Below are 17,500 nucleotides of genomic sequence, written 5' to 3'. Positions count from 1 at the left end.
TGAAATTGCAATTTGAATAACTTTAACTTGTCTGCAGTGTCATATAGAAACCTATGGGGATATGCGAGTAGAGTATTTATTTGATCTCCATGTTAATGTGATAAATTTGAGTTAGTGAAAAAAACTACAGTATTGTTAAATACATTCACATACTCTCAGAAGCTGCAAGTCTTAGGTGGCAGGTTTTAGACAAGTTTATTTTATAGTATCGCGCAGAGTGAACTGATGACCCAGAAATATTTCCCTCCCTGCTCCAAAATAACAAACAGAAAATAGCAAAATTATTAACTTCTTCATTATGCTGTAACTATCAAATTCTTTTGTTCATGCTAAATCTTTTGTACCCACACACATGCAATGTTTTCTGTGTGTGGGAGAACAGAAATTACTCCCACAGACCATATCTATATAATTAGCAGGATATCTTTCATTCAGAAAAATGGGTCACTTCAGTTTCTCACTCATGATGAACTTTTCCAAGTTAGTGTACTAACTTTTCTGGTTGAATATGAAACCCTATCAACTTGTTATAAGTTTCTTTTTGTAACTTGTGAATGCTGCCAATTATAAGTTAGATAAAGGCTTTGTGTTAGGCGTGCACCCAACCATTGTAAATGTTGATGTGGTACCTAGTGTTATTCTAGCAAAGGCTCATACCCATTGTCAATGATGTATTGAATATTTAGATTTAAAATCAAAGGCAGACTCAAGCAAAAGAACAAATGAATCGACAATAAAATCCATTGAACAGAATGGCAATAACTGGATGTAAGGTATGTCAGTAGTGACTTGTAAAGATTCAACACACACTCATATGAGTTGATCCATAAGTATAGACCTGAAGTCCCTGGGTCTTCCCTTAGGTGGACACTGAAGACTCCCAAGATCTAGGTAAAATTCATGAATACAATTAAATTTCAGTGTCATGAAATGTATTGTCTGAACAACATTAATTTACATTTTACAATTGACGGTAAATAGCATACTTGATGAAAGTTTTCCAACTTTCACTTGGCGTGTCTTGTTATTTTCTTCACAGCAATACAATGACTACTATGATCTTGGGATCCTTAAGTCTTCCAGCATCTAATGATCAGGATTATAGGATCAACAGTATATTCTTGGCAGTATTATAACCTTTACTATTAAGGCCAACAAAAACATTGAATGCCAACTTTAACTGTTGTTCTAGTTATAACAGCAATTATATATATAGGCAAGTGTATATATATATAAAGCTGCATGCATCAAAGCAATGATACATCACTTTCCTTAATTATCACTTAAGTAAGCACTAAGAAATTTTATTTGTTATGAAATCATAACTCCATATTTTAAACAGTTTGTTACACCAGGTCTTATTGACCATGTACTTCCAAGAACACCACAATCACTAGTAGATTTGACAGATGAGGTTGTCTTTTAACAAGAGCATTAAAGAACTTTATGTCAGTGACACCAGTTATGTCAACAACTTCTTGATGAGTCACCATACCATCTCAAGATTTTATTTTCACCACAAGGAGATGTCTTTCCTGAAAGCCAAATGACCAAGGAGTCAAAGCAAGATGCACAAGAATGCATATAATCAATCATCTGCACAGTGTGATCAAGGCATACAATACAGTACAATCAAATCTAACATCAATCTTAACTGAAGTTAATATGCATGATGGTTGAGGAGGCCACGTTACATTACATATCATCACTATGTTGTTTTGGCATGTAATATTATTGTCATTACCTTATAATGGACCAATTTCTATATGGAAAAATAAGTATTTGTTACAGCAAAAAAACAAGAAAAATCCATATGGAAAAAAAAGACAGAAAGGCTGTAGCAGTTTTTTTCTTTTTTTTTCTTAAAAGAAAATAAAAAAAAGAAAATTCCAGGAAATGTTTCGCATTTATGTAAATAGACAAATGTCACAAGTTAAATATATATCCCAATTATAGCACATACAATATTGCATAATAAATTAAGAAGGCCAACATTAGTTTTATTAATCCTTTGCACACTCCAAAAAAATATTCTTTATATAATGGAACTTTTATTTGAATGGAAAAAAATTATGACCTGCATAAATCTTCAAAGAAATCAAGAACAATGTGACATCAAGATATAATGAACTAACCCTAAAACATGATTTGAAGGCTTGCATATTTTATTTATAACAATGTATAGAAATGTATCACTAATGACTTCAGCTATTGGTATGGAATATGTTTTCAAGTCAATTTCATTCTCTGCTTTTTTGTTTCTCTCGTCTATCAGACACTGCAGTTATTGTGAGAAAGAAACTTCATATGTTGCACTTCTTGATTTTTACAGGTGTGGCTGATTCTATATTACAAAACATGACCTAAATATCCAATTAGTATTGTTCTTAACTAGCTGCACATAGTGATAAAGTTACCTTTCATTTGTTCTTGGATTGAAAAGATAATAATATAGTAATAATAATGAGAAGTGTTCAGTATTGGGGCTGCCAAAGACACCATGTCTACTTCCTAAGGAAAGAGGAACCAGAAAGTATCTTACCATTGCTACTAAAAAAATATCAACTAGTATGGACGACATATTACAAGTAACACCTACATATAGAAAATATGATAAACCTCTAAGAAATTTTGGCTGGAAGTGAAGAGGGTCCATACAGTTTACTTTAGATTTAATGGGATACTTCAGATATCTTGTGAGAAAAGGATGAAAACCTTAACACAATTAATTGTAACAAAAATGATATTAAAAATGTTGTCATAGTAAATCTGTGTTGAGAATACTCTGGTAATAAGCTTAAAAGTTGACTTGATATGCAATTTCAAGTATTCTGTTGAATACATACTAAAAAATTATATAGCAACTAGATACAATTACATTCTCATTAAATTTACAATGACTCAAGACCCAAGTTACTGAAGTCCTGATTTCAAGTGTTATTATGTAATTATGAGAGACGTTACTGAACAGCGGAATGTAAGGATGGACAAACCTGTGTAAATTTCCCTTAAATATTAAGTTAGTAGTATGGGTAAATGTATTCTTAGATTTATTAGTTATGGATGCTGCCCTAGATATATTAAATAAAGAGAGATAATGAAACACAATTGGTATCATTTCATAACTTCAAAAAAAAAAACTTAATCAAGTACCAATAACTTTAATCAGGGATCCTTTCATATGGTAAAGTTTATTGGCATTAAATTCTAAGTTGTTTCTGAATTGCCTTTGTTCTTGTTTTTTTAGGTGGATTATTTGTAGATGTTTGAATTCTGTTATAGTTTTAAGAAATCAAAGGCTTCCACACATTAATCATAAATATTGGGCTTAACCTATAAACAACAGGTCATATCCTACCATGTAGTATTGGAAAATGACAACACTGAGTGACACCATTAAATTAGTCTCTTGAACCCAGGCGCAGAGCAGTGCACACCAATGTACACCATTCGCACCCTACTTTACTGTAAACTTTACCTATATTGTTGAGTGAATGCATCACAGCTATTTCACCTTTTTACCTGAGGCCAAACACAAGACATAATAAAATGAAGTCTGAAAAGCTCATCTCCACAGGGTAACCAATTCTGTATTTTTTTCACAGTAGATGTGTATAAAAAATGTATATAAAAAATAAACACACATACAAATAGACAAGGCTGATTTTTCAGTGATTAGCTCAAGGAATCTTCCGTCTTGACAATAAAATGGGATAAAAATGGAACATTACCCATTTTTATTTTTAAACATTGTTGTGAAATGCAGGTATGTCTTCTATACTCCAGATTTTTTGCAGGTATGTCTAACCTCACTTTATTTAGGGGTTCCAACTGAAGTCCTCTACACCTCATCTTGGTGATACAGAAACTTATGTTTTCCATTTCTTATCACCTGGAAAACATTATCAAACTTCCCTATTCATCACAGATTTTCACATATTTTTTATGCTTTAAGCTTTACATTCCACAGTTAAGACTTTCTACCATTATTTTTCCCATGTAGGGTCATGCCTCAATTGACCCTGATAAATATATTTAAAGTTTCTCTTCAATGCAGGTCTGATAAAGAAGAAGCTCTGGAGTAATGATTTCATAAGTTTCCCATTCTGAAGAAGTTAGGCAGGTGTGTGCAGACATGCATGCATACACACACACACTAACTCACTCACTCACTCACTCTCTGCATTATCAAAGGGTATAACCAAAGTCCAGCAGTATGAATAATGTTTAATAGTGTATTTTTATTTAATCCAAACACTCTACAAACATTTTTCATTCACACAAAATGTCACAATAATTCTTGTATTGAAAAATCTGTCTTAGGTATCCAGTGAATACAATCAGGAGATCAAAAAGCAGTACTAAAAAAACAAAAAGACAAAAAACAAAAGAATTATTGCCCTGGTTTAACTAACAAGTGAAGGTTTACAATGAAAACTGTGTTCTTTGATGTCATACAACTAATTAGGTAGGCATGTTGTGCTTAATTATAAAGAGACTTCAGTAAACCAATAATCTGCTAATATTATGATGAAAAGTATACCTGAAACCAATTATGACTTCATATGACAAAAATACCCATACTTCTGGTGGTAAATTATGCTAAAGGATTAAAATTCAACAATCACAGTGTGGCTTATAAACTATATAATCTCTTGCTTCATATCTTCTATAAAACATATGTCATACTAAATCCACATAATAAAACAATAATTTATTAGACACAGTTTCACCCCACACAGTGGGGAAAAGATTATCAATAGATATTATACACTTGTAAAAAATAAGTATTTTCCATATTTTGTGTCAATACCAAATAAGATCTTTCTTCATTTTACTAGTAAAAATGCTTTTTACAATAAATAAAACAAGATAATACATTTACTGATAATCTTAAGCCAAGAGGTATCATGCACTCCTTTAGATGGATGATATACCAGTCGATCAGGAATTTATAAAACCAATTAATTCAGATTCTGCAGTATCTGCTTATGTAACATGCTTATCAAAGATGTAAATCTGGTATCATCATCTGTAGCATACTGTATATAAAATAGGTGGAAAATATACATGTATGCTGTCCTTATGTAACCTAATAAAAAATAGTCTTATAAAATCATTGATCCCTATTAACAGAAATTTAAGGTTAATTTCCTTCTTTTTAAATTACGTTGGCAATGTCAATAAAATGGGTGAATTATACATATATCATGTAACTAATTAAACCAGATGCTAAGAATCAAAATGATAGATTTTTGAAACTAAACTAAATCTAGCTCTGCAATATGCTCAACATTGGTCTAATTAAAATCAAATGGAATTCTTATCCGTGACAATTATGAACATTAGTTATATTACTGCAATTATTCACAGAGAGATATTTTCATCTTCCAAGCCACCTCTAGTCTCATTTCATAGAACTCTTAAGCACACACATTCCTTGATACTACATAGCATCCAAATCTGGGGAGACAGGCAAGAAAGAACCATCAAGAAAAGAAACAAAGAAGCACAAGAAAAAGAGGAAGAGGAAGAAGAAGGAGAAGAAGAAAACATTATGTTATCTGGCATGTGTCTTGAATTCATTTAGTGACAACTAGTCATTCAACACTTCCCAATGCATAATGGATTTGTTATGCATCATCCAATGATGTTTATTTTCTATATGAAGAAAAAAATCCCCTTCTTTATGAGCTGAACCTTTCAAAATCTGATATCCTTACTTACTCTGAGAGGGAGGGAAGATAGCAAGGAAGGTAGATAAGAAGGGAAAGGAGGAGGAAGTGGGAAGTGTGTGTGTGTGTGTGTGTGTGTGTGTGTGTGTGTGTGTGTGTGTGTGTGTGTGAGAGAGAGAGAGAGAGAGAGAGAGAGAGAGAGAGAGAGAGAGAGAGAGAGAGAGAGAGAGAGAGAGAGAGAGAGAGTGAGTGAGTGAGTGAGTGAGTGAGTGAGTGAGTGAGTGAGTGAGTGAGTGAGTGAGTGGGTGAGTGGGTGAGTGAGTGAGTGAGTGAGTGAGTGAGTGAGTGAGTGAGTGAGTGAGTGAGTGTGTGAGTGTGTGAGTGTGTGAGTGTGTGAGTGTGTGAGTGTGTGAGTGAGTGTGTGAGTGTGTGAGTGAGTGTGTGAGTGTGTAAGTGTGTACATGTGTTTGGGTTCAGGCTTGTGTACGTGTGTTTCTGTGTGGGTGTGTGGGTCTTTCTGTGTCCGTCTTTTTCCATTTGCTGTGTGGGTGTGTGCAGGAGTTTCTGTGTATGGTTAAGCTTCTGTGGTTGTGTTTCTATCTATGTTTTTATGCATTTTTTGAGTGTGAATGGATGGATGGATGGATAGGTGGAGGTGGATAGGTGGATATCTGAGTGTTATACTAGTAGGTGGGTAGATGGGTGAAGATATGGTTGAGTGTGTGTTGGTTTGAGCACTTGATTAAATGAGTACACATGTGTGATGGTTAGCAGATACATACATACTGTTACTACTATACTTTCATGTGGCAAGAAGATGTAACGTACCCATCGTAATTTGGAAAGCAGAAGAAAGAAAGAAAGAAAGAAAGAAAGAAAGAAAGAAAGAAGAGAGAGAAAAAAAAAAAAAAAAGCAAGGGAAAAACATACACATGTATATCACCCTTCTCTCCAAATGGTATAGATGGATATGTCAATCTTGAAAGGTTTTTAAAAGACCAAATGTAACACATGACACTGCAACACTGAAAACATTACTCTACACTGGTATCTCCAAACTAAAATGGATAGAAATATGAACCTTTGGCTGAGTACCACTTTCATCTGTTTAGTCTGCTTGAAACTGGCAAACCTGTGCCCTTCCTGGAATGTGCTCAGGAGGAGCTCAACGGCGGAACGCTTTCTTGAAGAACTGTCGCGTCTTGGCCATAAGGGGTGCTACCTTCTTGTTCTTAGCTGTAAGAGATATAATCATTTTTTGGGGGGGGTTCATATATTATGAAATCCTTAAATATATGAGTCACAATATCCTCATTTAGATATTATAATATAAATTGTATACTCATAGTTACTAGATGTAAAATTATCCAACAGAGCAGTCCTGATGCATAATAACAATGAAAAAAAAAAAAAAAATCATATCTTTACAGATTTTAAACATAATTTCTATTAACACTACTGGTGTATAAAGTGATGATTCCAAAATGCAATCTTAGCATATATAAAAAACATTAAAGAATTACACTCCCATATCATTACAGAAAAATTCTTCATAACAGAGCATTATCTGTGTGTGTGTGTGTGTGTGTGTGTGTGTGTGTGTGTGTGTGTGTGTGTGTGTGTGTGTGTGTGTGTGTGTGTGTGTGTGTGTGTGTGTGTGTGTGTGTGTGTGTGTGTGTGTGTGTGTGTGTGTGTGTGTGTGTGTGTGTGTGTGTGTGTGTGTGTGTGTGTGTGTGTGTGTGTGTGTGTGTGTGTGTGTGTGGGTGCGTGCGTGCGTGCGTGCGTGCGTGCGTGTGGGTGAGGGTGTGGGTGTGGGTGTGGGTGTGTGTGTGTGCATGTGTGTGCGCGCATGTGCGTCTGTGTGTGCGCCTGCATGTGCGCCTGCGTGTGCGTGTGTATATGTGCGTGTGTGTGTGTATGTGTATGTATATGTGTATGTATATATATATATATATATATATATATATATATATATATATATATATATATATAGATATATATGTATGCATTTAATTATAACTGATCTTTTTTTGTGCTATATATACAGGTAATAACAAAAATAGGTCAAACAGTCTAACATCACCACATGTGAATACTTCTTCAACCCTTGTATCCGCAAAGATCAATGTACCTGCTGTAGGACGAGGAGGATTTGCCGCTGCTCTTTCTGCTCTTTGTACGTTCTGCATTGCTGTTTTTCTGGCTGCCACCTCATTGGCTTTCCCTGGTTTTGCTGCAGAGCTCGATGCAACTGCTGTCCCATACTTTGCCTAACACACAATACCAAGTATTTATAAAAATGAGTTAGAATGAATTAATGAGGTGAAATGATCTACAGTTTTGGCAAATTAACCTGAACATTAGTCTGAATCAACTCTATAGTTTATGGAGAAAAGAAAAGAAAAGAAAGGGAGAAAAGAAAAGTTAAAGTAACCAGAATGTGAAACGGATACGGTGGAAAAATGTTGCAAATATACATTGGACTCTGCAATATTACAAATTATTCAAATTCTATTTCAAGTCTTCTAATGCCGAGGAACCTGTGGCAAAGGACCTCTTACCTGAGCACGTGCAACATTCTTTGGCACTTTGCATGCAGTGTCCACAAAAGCCAATTTGGTTGTACGCTTTGGTTCAGCTTTGGAAACAAACTTCTGGCCTAACTTCTGAGTCAAGTTCTTCAGCTTCCTTTCCCGTTCGTCGAAGCACCGGATCCACATCTCTCTCCAGGTTTCCATGTCTTCTAATTTCTGTAGAGGTGATATACATCTGATTAGCAAGTATTTTTAGAGGACAAAAAGTGAACTAAACTCTAAATTCCAGTTTAACCCTTTGTTCACAGTTGGCATCTAGTATAATGTCATGGCAAAGCTGGGCCTAAATTGCAGGTGGCAATCACACAGATGCCATGGCGGTCTGGGCTTCGTTTGTGGTTAGCATCATTTACATGTGATGGACTTTGAGGACGCTCATTCAAACCCGCAAATTTAAGAGATGTGCCATACATACTTAAAAGCATATCGTAATTTTTCGAAAAGCCTTTCTTGCTCCTCTTTTTCCTCCCATACCCCCAACTCTCTCTTCCTCTTCTTCCCCCCTCCCTTTCTCCCTCTCTCACTCCCCCCCCTCTCTCTTTTCTTCCCCCCTCCTCCCTTCCTATATATATATATACGTGTGTGGGGGGGTGTCATGCCATGTCTGCTACAAGAGGGGCACAAGGAAAATGATGAAACGTTCTTGAAAGCAATGTGATGTAGCCTTCTGTATATATGGTTACTTCAAAGACTGAGGTATTTCACATTGTACATTGGTATTACATATCAATATGTAATTACATACTGATTTATATATATATATATATATATATATATATATATATATATATATATATATATATATACACATAATGGATATATGTATATAGCCATTTCCTACATAGGTTATTATGTAATTAATCTTTCCGTTTTAACTGGAAAAAAAAAAAAAAATATGACTGAATTCTGTTTTTTGATGGTTCCCTACACTACTTATTTTTCTACTTATGGTCAAAAACACTATGATCAGCTGATGTAGAGTATTTGCTATCATTTCAATTTATTATTACATTGGCAAAATGAAGAAGTTGGCAACAGTGAGTGTCTGAATATGTAATATGTAAAACTGAGTATATGTAAAATTTCATCCAGACATTGTTTGGTGGACCACACAGCTGCCAAAAAAGACTGTGCTCATTGGGTTAACAGCAAGAGTTGTCTGACCTATAGTGCAAGACACTCACTTTAAAGACCTAATGTTTAAGAATGATCAGTTATCAAATTAACAAACGTCTTTCTTCTGAACATCAAATAACAACTTTTGAGCCATAAGATTTTTTAAATAGGAATGAAAGAAAGAAAGAAAAAAAAAAAAAAGGTTATTCATTATCTATACTTACTTTGTTCTTAAAATCTTTTTTACAGTGGGTTTCCCATAACACATCTGTATCCTCTAATAAGTATGAATTATAATCTTCAAGAGTTATAAGCTGTTGTGGAGATGCTCGCTCTAGAACTGGTTGCAGAATCTCAAAGGGAATTCCACCAGTAAATTCCAGGGCTGTAAGAAAGGAAAATATTTAGTTGAAACTGACAGAGAATATCAAAGAATATTATATGCTTTCCATCAATCCTGAATTTCTTTGATTGTAAGAAACTTACCATCAATATTTTCTTGTAAGACTCTGATGCAGGCTTCATACAGTGTTGGCACATAGGCCAATCCAGATACTTTCCCTGAGTACATTTTACTACGTCTGAAAAAGACAAACAATCCATCTATATTGGTACCCCTAAAAAAAAATAAAAACTAGTCTGTAGCAACAAAAATATGTATTTTACATAAGAAAACATGTAAAATATCCTTTAAGATAATGAACACAGCTGATTCTAAGAAGAGCATTTAGTTAATTAAACTACATCAAGTGTTTTTATTAGTTTTGATGACAAAAAAACTATATTCAATTGAAAACACAATGTCAATTTACACTTGTGACATCTTGCCACAATATAACTATTTGGGGATAAAAAACAGGAAATTCATACATCAACTTGATACCAGTGACATACAGTATTTGATGTATGGATGTTACAGTAACATTACATTACATTACAAAACAAACACACACACACATACACACACACACATATATATATTCATATTCATATTTTCCAAGGGACATTTGGTTTATTTGGGCCCTTTCACTTTTTGGCTTCCAATCAACAACTTTCTGGAAGGAGGTATTCATATTTCAGAAATGTTATCCCTACAGAGACAAATAAGATTCATGTTACATGTGAGGGTTCCTCCAACACTTATATGCATATATTCAGAGAATGCATCAGAAAGTTGTTCATTCTTCCCTTTCCCAAACTTACAGAAAGAACTTAATATTGTTGTCATATTCTGGAAGGTTTGGCATAAATGATAAAGTTATCAATGCAAGTCATGTCATACAATTCTACTCTATTCACATAATGTCAGTTAATATTTTCAAACACTGCATATAACCTTATTCCTTTTTTTTTTTTTTTTTTTAAATTCTGTTTCACTTGCTAAGCCCTTTCAAAACTGCTATTGTAAAGTAGAACCATTCAGCTTCAAAATGTGACTAAGATGAAATGTTTACCATTAGAAATAACTTTCTCACAATAAAAGTGAATTACTGCTATAGCAGAAGAGACAAAATTGGCAAGTAACCAAATGCTGAAAGGATTAACTATCTGAGACCAAGGAAATTATTACAAGTAAAGCTTGACCAAAATGTGTATGTAATGCTTTCCTGTAATGATTTGACCAACTGCATCAGAGTTGAGCACTTATACTTTATTCATATGACAAAACAGTGCCCCAGGATGAGAAATTTGGCACTTAGGACTTATTCAGCCAAGCAAAGTGATAACAGCTCTTCAAATTGGGGTTTAGACATAATATAACAGAACTGTTATGCACCAGTTTTATATAATACAGTCTATAAGAGTATTATCATATATGAATATGACTTGAGTTCTTTCTTCATCATTTTCTACATATGTAAGAAAATCTAATTGTATATCTTTTAAAGAAGGAATAAATAATTAATAACCAAAACTGTATATGCTAGTATCAGGCATCTTCCATAAAAACTAACAAAAAAACAACACAAACCATTTATATTCTCATTTTTCATTATCTATGTGATATCTATTCTAATACCACTGCATGTTACGGGAAGCTACTGGCCATATTAGAGTATGAAATGCTGCATTACACAGACACTTCATGTGTACTCCGAACTTTTATGTGACTACTACCTAGGGTACTAGGGTATTCTAAAAAGAAAAATATTTATCCTTAACCCCTTTGGTGACGGGTGAAGAAAACTAAAAAAAAACTACGCTCTGGCGATTAATGGCAATGCGCCGACTTTGAGTGCAGGAGTTCAGTACATTTAGCCATATCACCGGCTCGCTCGTAGCGCTTTGGCGTGCTGCCGTGGCGTACAGCCGCATGCCACATTTCGAGAGGTTTGCTTCGACGTCTATAGACATGAACCATCATTAAGGGGTTAAATCTGACTTGACTATAAACAGAAAATTTGTCTGTTTCCTCAAAATTGTTACAGAATATAGTAAAATACCTGTTATTCTTTGACTGAAACATGAAATTTAGGGCCTCCTCTTCAGTCATCTTGGAGGACATGTGTTCCATTGGATCATCTTTTAGCTGAAGTCTTGGCAGTGGCTTGTAATTGGGCGTTATCTCTGGAAGCAAGGGCTCCTCTGGCGGCAGACTTATTGAGGACGGCAGGGAGGGTAAGGGTGGTGGCTTTGCCAATAATTTTTGCTGTAAGTTAAAGGAAGAGAGTCATTTGCTGTGGGTACATGGAAATATCATTATCACCAAGCACTATCAATAGTATATATTATGTTACGATGATTCTCTTTAGGTCATTTAGGTCAGGATCTATCTATTTCAGTTCACAAAATCATCTGAGTTATCCTTCACTCTAGTTCTCAAGTAATGCTTTCTTAGATCTAGTTCACACCTTCTTAGCATCTGGTAAACCTCCCCCATCAGATAGCATTCTCTTATTAGATGACTTGCTTGAGGATGGCTGTCCCTCATCTGAACTTTCCCTGTCTTTCTGTGAGTCTTTTTTCTTTTTCTTCTTTTTCTTTTTCACTGGTGATTCTAAACCTGTTATAGATGGAAAAAATAAAAAAAATCTTATAACCATCAGTAAATATATATACATAACTGCACATCCCAAGGCAAAATTTCTACCAAATGTTGCACATTTTATGAAAGATGAGGTGAATCTTAACCAATTAACAAAATATCATGAACTTCCTTGTTTCACCTGGTTGTTAAAACTGAAGGTATACTGACAGATGCAAGATGTCTCTACACTAAAAAATGTTGAAGTGAAGTCATACAATCACAAAATATCTGTCATAAAATATAATAAAAATTAAATATATGTAGTATATATATGGTAGATAATCCTCCACAAAATCTGACTTTTTCTTGTCTAACTTGACAGAATAAATAAACAAATAATGAAACAAAAGAAAAATTGTACTGTAAATAAGCATTCACTTGTACAAAAGCGACAGCCAAATAACCCACTAAAACCTATATAAAATGTTTGTGGAATGACTTCTTTTAGGACAACTACAGCAACAGAAAGAAATGCAAAAATAATCCTATGAAGAAAACTCTTATTTACAAACATAAATACAACCATCAGCTACTGGGAATCACATACTGAATATACAATATTCTGAACTCTAGGTATGTATGTATGTACTACATGTATATCTGTATGCAAAGCACATAATCTGAGAAAAAATAGGATTTTCTTTTATACCTATTGATTAACTGGCCTCGACTCCGAATAGAATTTTCAACTACTTTTATTCCTATTGGACTGGAGAATAAATCAACAGCATCAAATATAAAATAGGTCAGTACAAACAAATGTTCATAATATAGTACATGATCCAGCTTTCTTCCCCTTATGAAAAAAAAGCTACCTATGCCAGTGACTGAAACAATCAGAATGAAATTCAACACACAAATACATAGTGAAGGATAGAAAAGAAAAATACTGGTAAAGGTAACTAGCTACACAAAGAAGAGGCTGAACATCATCAAAATAATCAATTCAACAAAAAACAGAGAAAGAGTAAATTATACTTTTTAAGAGTAAAGCAAAAGTTATTGATGCGAGATACAAAGAACACATAGACCAAACACTTATAATATGGCATTATTAAATGTTGGAAGCTTTTAATTTTTTGGAAAGTCTACAAACAAATTAGAAGGGAAGATATGAGATAAAAACCATATACTGTATATAAAGCAACCTTGAACTGAAATAACTACATAAAAAAAAAAGTAGGCTATTATGAAGTAGTCTGGTAGAGCCTGAAATTGTTATTGTGAAAAAGGTTACTGAACATGGGTTGTGCCAAGACCCTATAACTGATAGTTTTCAATCGAACTGAAATAACTTCATTGTACTTTAACACAATATTGCTGGGGATGCCCCAGCCACTGTGAGTTTAATTTAGCAATTGTCTAAGAACTTAAGTTACTAATGAGCCAATTACTAATAGTTACTGGCTATCTATCTCATCTGTGTACCCTTTCACTTGATTTTCATAAATATCTTCACATATCTTATGTTGTTATTAGTAATGTCAATAACATTATAATAATCATGTCTTAATAATAACAACAATCAATACTGATAGCATTAGTGAAAAAAAGAAAAGTGAAATCAGGTAAAGTCACAAGGTCTACTAATGGACTCTTTGGTGGCTAGACACTTCTATACGTAGAAACACTTCAAAAACAGTATTACAGTATATACTTCATTTTCCCAGTTGCAGAGGGTTAAATAAGCTTACAATGCATTATAACCATATCATACCTGAATTTCCCTGAAAGCTATGTGTGTATATATATATGTATATATATATATATATATATATGTATAACAATCCTCCCTGACCTGGCCTCGAACCTAGGTCACTCCGGGTATGAGACCGGAGGGCCAGTACTAAACCAACCATGTCGTGTGGCATGGCTGGTTTAGTACTGGCCCTCCGGTCTCATACCCAGAGTGACCTAGGTTCGAGGCCAGGTCAGGGAGGATTGTTATACACCTATATCAATGCGGTATTGCATTATTCCATCTTTCATATATATATATATATATATATATATATATATATATATATATATATACACACACAAATATATATATACATATATATAATATATATATATATATATATATATATATATATATGTATATATAGTTTTTTTTTAATTAATATTATCATCACCTACTTTTTATTTAGGAAACGGAGATATCTGCTTGTCTTTCTCTAACTTGACAATTCATTTTCAGGATCAAACTTTTTCTGAAGATAAGTAAGATTAAATATTGTGATACACTAGTACTGCTTGGTCTAAAAACTTTATAGACTATATATACGAGACTATTACTTTAAGCCTCATCTGTTCAAGGTACCACTGAGCCATTGGATTTTCATTTGATAAACTGAACGAATAAGACTAGCTATAGGCTAATTTCACTCACCCTCGCATGTAAAATGCTGTGTCCACTGTTGTACTGTTTTGTAAAATGTCTCTGGACATAGGTGTTTTTGAGTGCTTTGCCACAAAGCAGTAAATTAGTAGACTCTATGACCTTGTCTGATTTTGCCTTTCTTTGAATTTGCAGATTTTTTTTTTTTTTTTTTTTTTTTTTATTAAAGACAATATAATCAATTGGCATTACTAACAGCAATATCAAATACCAGAGAATGCCTTCAAAAATAAAGGACAACTCATTGATGATGTAGTACTTGTGGAGTGATCTATGTGTAAAAACAATTAATTAACTAAATTCACAGTAGGCTTGGCATATACATACATAATCATCACATCCCCATACCATCATAGGCTGATTATTTCAGCCTACAAGTGAATGCAATCAGTGTAGTTACTCTTTATAAAAACATTAAGCTAAACTCAATAGATGTAAAATAAAACAAAACCCTATAAACTTTCAGTATCACTATCAATATTAATACTAAACCACTCCTTGGCAGATAAGAGGGGACAAAGCAAAAAGTCGCCATATTCTCTGACAATTCCTATCTGATGGAAATGTTTAACCTCATAGAAACAGAAATTGTGGTAAAGAAATGAAAATAATGGCTGGAGATGAGATTAAAGAAACTACAACTATGATTTAGTTTGATTTTTTGCTCAGTTCAGTCAACAAACAAATTTGCTTAATTCTCAACACTGAAGGGGATGGCCAGCAAGCAGTATGGGATATCAAACAGTGCAGATGTACCCACAAACAGTTATTTTTGTAACTTATTTCCTGCTTAGACACTTCAAAATACATCAAAATGCAATATCCCATTAGTTGCCATGGAGAGGTTAATATTTGGTTGAAACTTAATTTTTCTACTGAGAAGAAATATCCCTTATAAAGGTGAAAGAAAAGTAGAACTGATGATGATTATAATAATGATAGTGGAGGATGATTATGATAACTGTGGTGTTGATATTCAAGCCTTAAAACTCAAACTAGAAGGAAAATGTACTGACCCATCAAAGCTGCACCGAAGTCTAATCCTTCACTCACATCATGCTTTTTGCTTTTCTTCTTCTTACTCAGATCTTTTCTGTCACTTTCTGAACCTTCGTCTATTTCTCTATGGTCACTTTTTGGTTCCCTATCACTTTTGTCCTTATCTTTTTTGCTGCTGTCTCTATGCTTGTCCCTGTGTTTCTCCTCTTTTCTTCTATCTCTGTCCCTATTACTCTCCTTACTAGAGCTCTCCTTTTCTCGGGTACCCTCTTTATTTATATCATGTTTATCCCTTCCCTCTTTTTCTCTTGAACTTTCTTTACTTGTACTTTCTAATTTCCCATGACTACTCTTTTCACTTTTCTCTTTTCGTTTTTCATCCACATTTCTTTTCGCACCGTCTCTGCTTTCGTGCTTTCCAGCTGATCTTTTTTCTATTTCCGGGGTACTAAAGCCATTGAGCACATCTTTCTTCTTTCCTCTGTCTTTTTCTTCTCTTTGTCCATCTGCACTCTCCTCTCTTCTTGGCTCTTCTTTGGGCTTATCACTACTTCTATCTTTGTCCCTGTGTTTGTCTTTGTGAGATTTGTCTCTATCCTTATCTCTGTGTTTGTCTTTGTGTTTTTCCTTGTGATCCTTTTTTCTGTCTTTCTCATGGCTTCCTGAGCCATCCCTAGTTCTCTCCTTCTCCCTTTCCTTGTGTCTCTCTTTCTCCCTATGCCGATCTTTGTCCTCTTTACTATTCTTTTTCGACGAGGACTTGCTGGAGCTGCTACCATTCCTCCTATCTGCGGATATGCTTGGTGACGCCTCTTTCCAGCTAGGTCCTGATGAGCCTTCTGGGGAGCTGTAACTGGAGGCCTTGGCATCCGTGCTGGAGGGATGATACTCAGTTGAGACTCCTGAGCTACCACTAAGTAACTGGTAGTCCTTCTGTGATGTGTAGGGGTTGTACCCATTGCTGTTTTCTCCACCTGCAGGAGAGCTCTGCTGGCCATAGCCATAGGTTCCTGAGTCCACCTCATCCTCAAAGTCGTCTGCAATGTCCCCACACTCTTCAATTTGGAGTCTGTCTTCTTCATCCTCCTCTTCCCTGATTTCATCATCTGGCTCTGCTACAGCTCCCTCATCCTCTTCCTCTTCTCTTTCAGATTGCTGTACATTTATTCTTCCTCCTCCCTGCAAAGGTTATAACACTGGTAAAGAAAATGCATAAAACAAGATCATTCTATATACTATATATACACAAACAACATTTCTAATATCTAACATTTTTAAACACAACTCCCCTTTATTAGTAATGCTCAGAATCTTTAAAATATCTTATTTAAGAGATAAAAGATATCAACTGTTTACAATATATCCTACACTGACTTTTATTGCACATAGATGGTGCCACAAGTACTCAGCCACCAAGGATTTAATTAGTAAGCTCAAGTAACTATGCCTGATTACTACTTTCTTTGAATTTGTTGATTTCTAATGCTATTAATATTGATACAACTGACACTATAAGTATCTTAATGTTATCCAAATACTATTTTAGTAGAGTTCAATTAGTAATCTGTATGCCATTACTTTCCTCGCCTTCATCCTTTTCTCTTTTGCAATCTTTCTCAATTAAAAAAATAAACTATATTCTACAAGATCCTCAAGTCAATAGATATTACTAGAGCTTTATAAAGAA

At 34.3% G+C, this 17,500-nt stretch overlaps 2 protein-coding genes across 4 annotated transcripts in view; one reads left to right on the top strand and one right to left on the bottom strand.

Moving 5' to 3' along the window:
* The window catches only part of LOC125031413 (excitatory amino acid transporter-like), a 39,439-nt gene extending 37,447 nt beyond the window's left edge, over positions 1-1,992 (top strand). For all 3 annotated transcript variants that reach the window (XM_047622140.1, XM_047622147.1, XM_047622133.1), the window contains exon 12: positions 1-1,992. This exon is cut by the window's left edge and continues 1,951 nt beyond it. The gene's annotated coding sequence lies outside the window, so the exon portion shown is untranslated.
* A 4,095-nt stretch (positions 1,993-6,087) lies between these two features.
* LOC125033287 (transcription elongation factor B polypeptide 3-like) overlaps positions 6,088-17,500 on the bottom strand; it is a 16,318-nt gene continuing 4,905 nt past the window's right edge. Inside the window, exons 3-10 of the mRNA XM_047624672.1 lie at positions 15,831-16,992; positions 12,238-12,389; positions 11,830-12,035; positions 9,872-9,966; positions 9,610-9,770; positions 8,237-8,425; positions 7,807-7,945; positions 6,088-6,911 (exon numbers count right to left, since the gene is read on the bottom strand). Of these exons, the coding sequence (XP_047480628.1) occupies positions 6,841-6,911; positions 7,807-7,945; positions 8,237-8,425; positions 9,610-9,770; positions 9,872-9,966; positions 11,830-12,035; positions 12,238-12,389; positions 15,831-16,992 (2,175 nt within the window). The 3' untranslated portion in view covers positions 6,088-6,840. The remainder of the gene's footprint in view (positions 6,912-7,806; positions 7,946-8,236; positions 8,426-9,609; positions 9,771-9,871; positions 9,967-11,829; positions 12,036-12,237; positions 12,390-15,830; positions 16,993-17,500) is intronic.

The sequence above is a fragment of the Penaeus chinensis genome, chromosome 2 (genome assembly GCF_019202785.1).
Source record: "Penaeus chinensis breed Huanghai No. 1 chromosome 2, ASM1920278v2, whole genome shotgun sequence".
Classification (NCBI taxonomy): Eukaryota; Metazoa; Arthropoda; class Malacostraca; order Decapoda; family Penaeidae; genus Penaeus; species Penaeus chinensis.
Note: the sequence above shows the minus strand (reverse complement) of the source record. Positions and strands in the feature narration are given on the sequence as shown.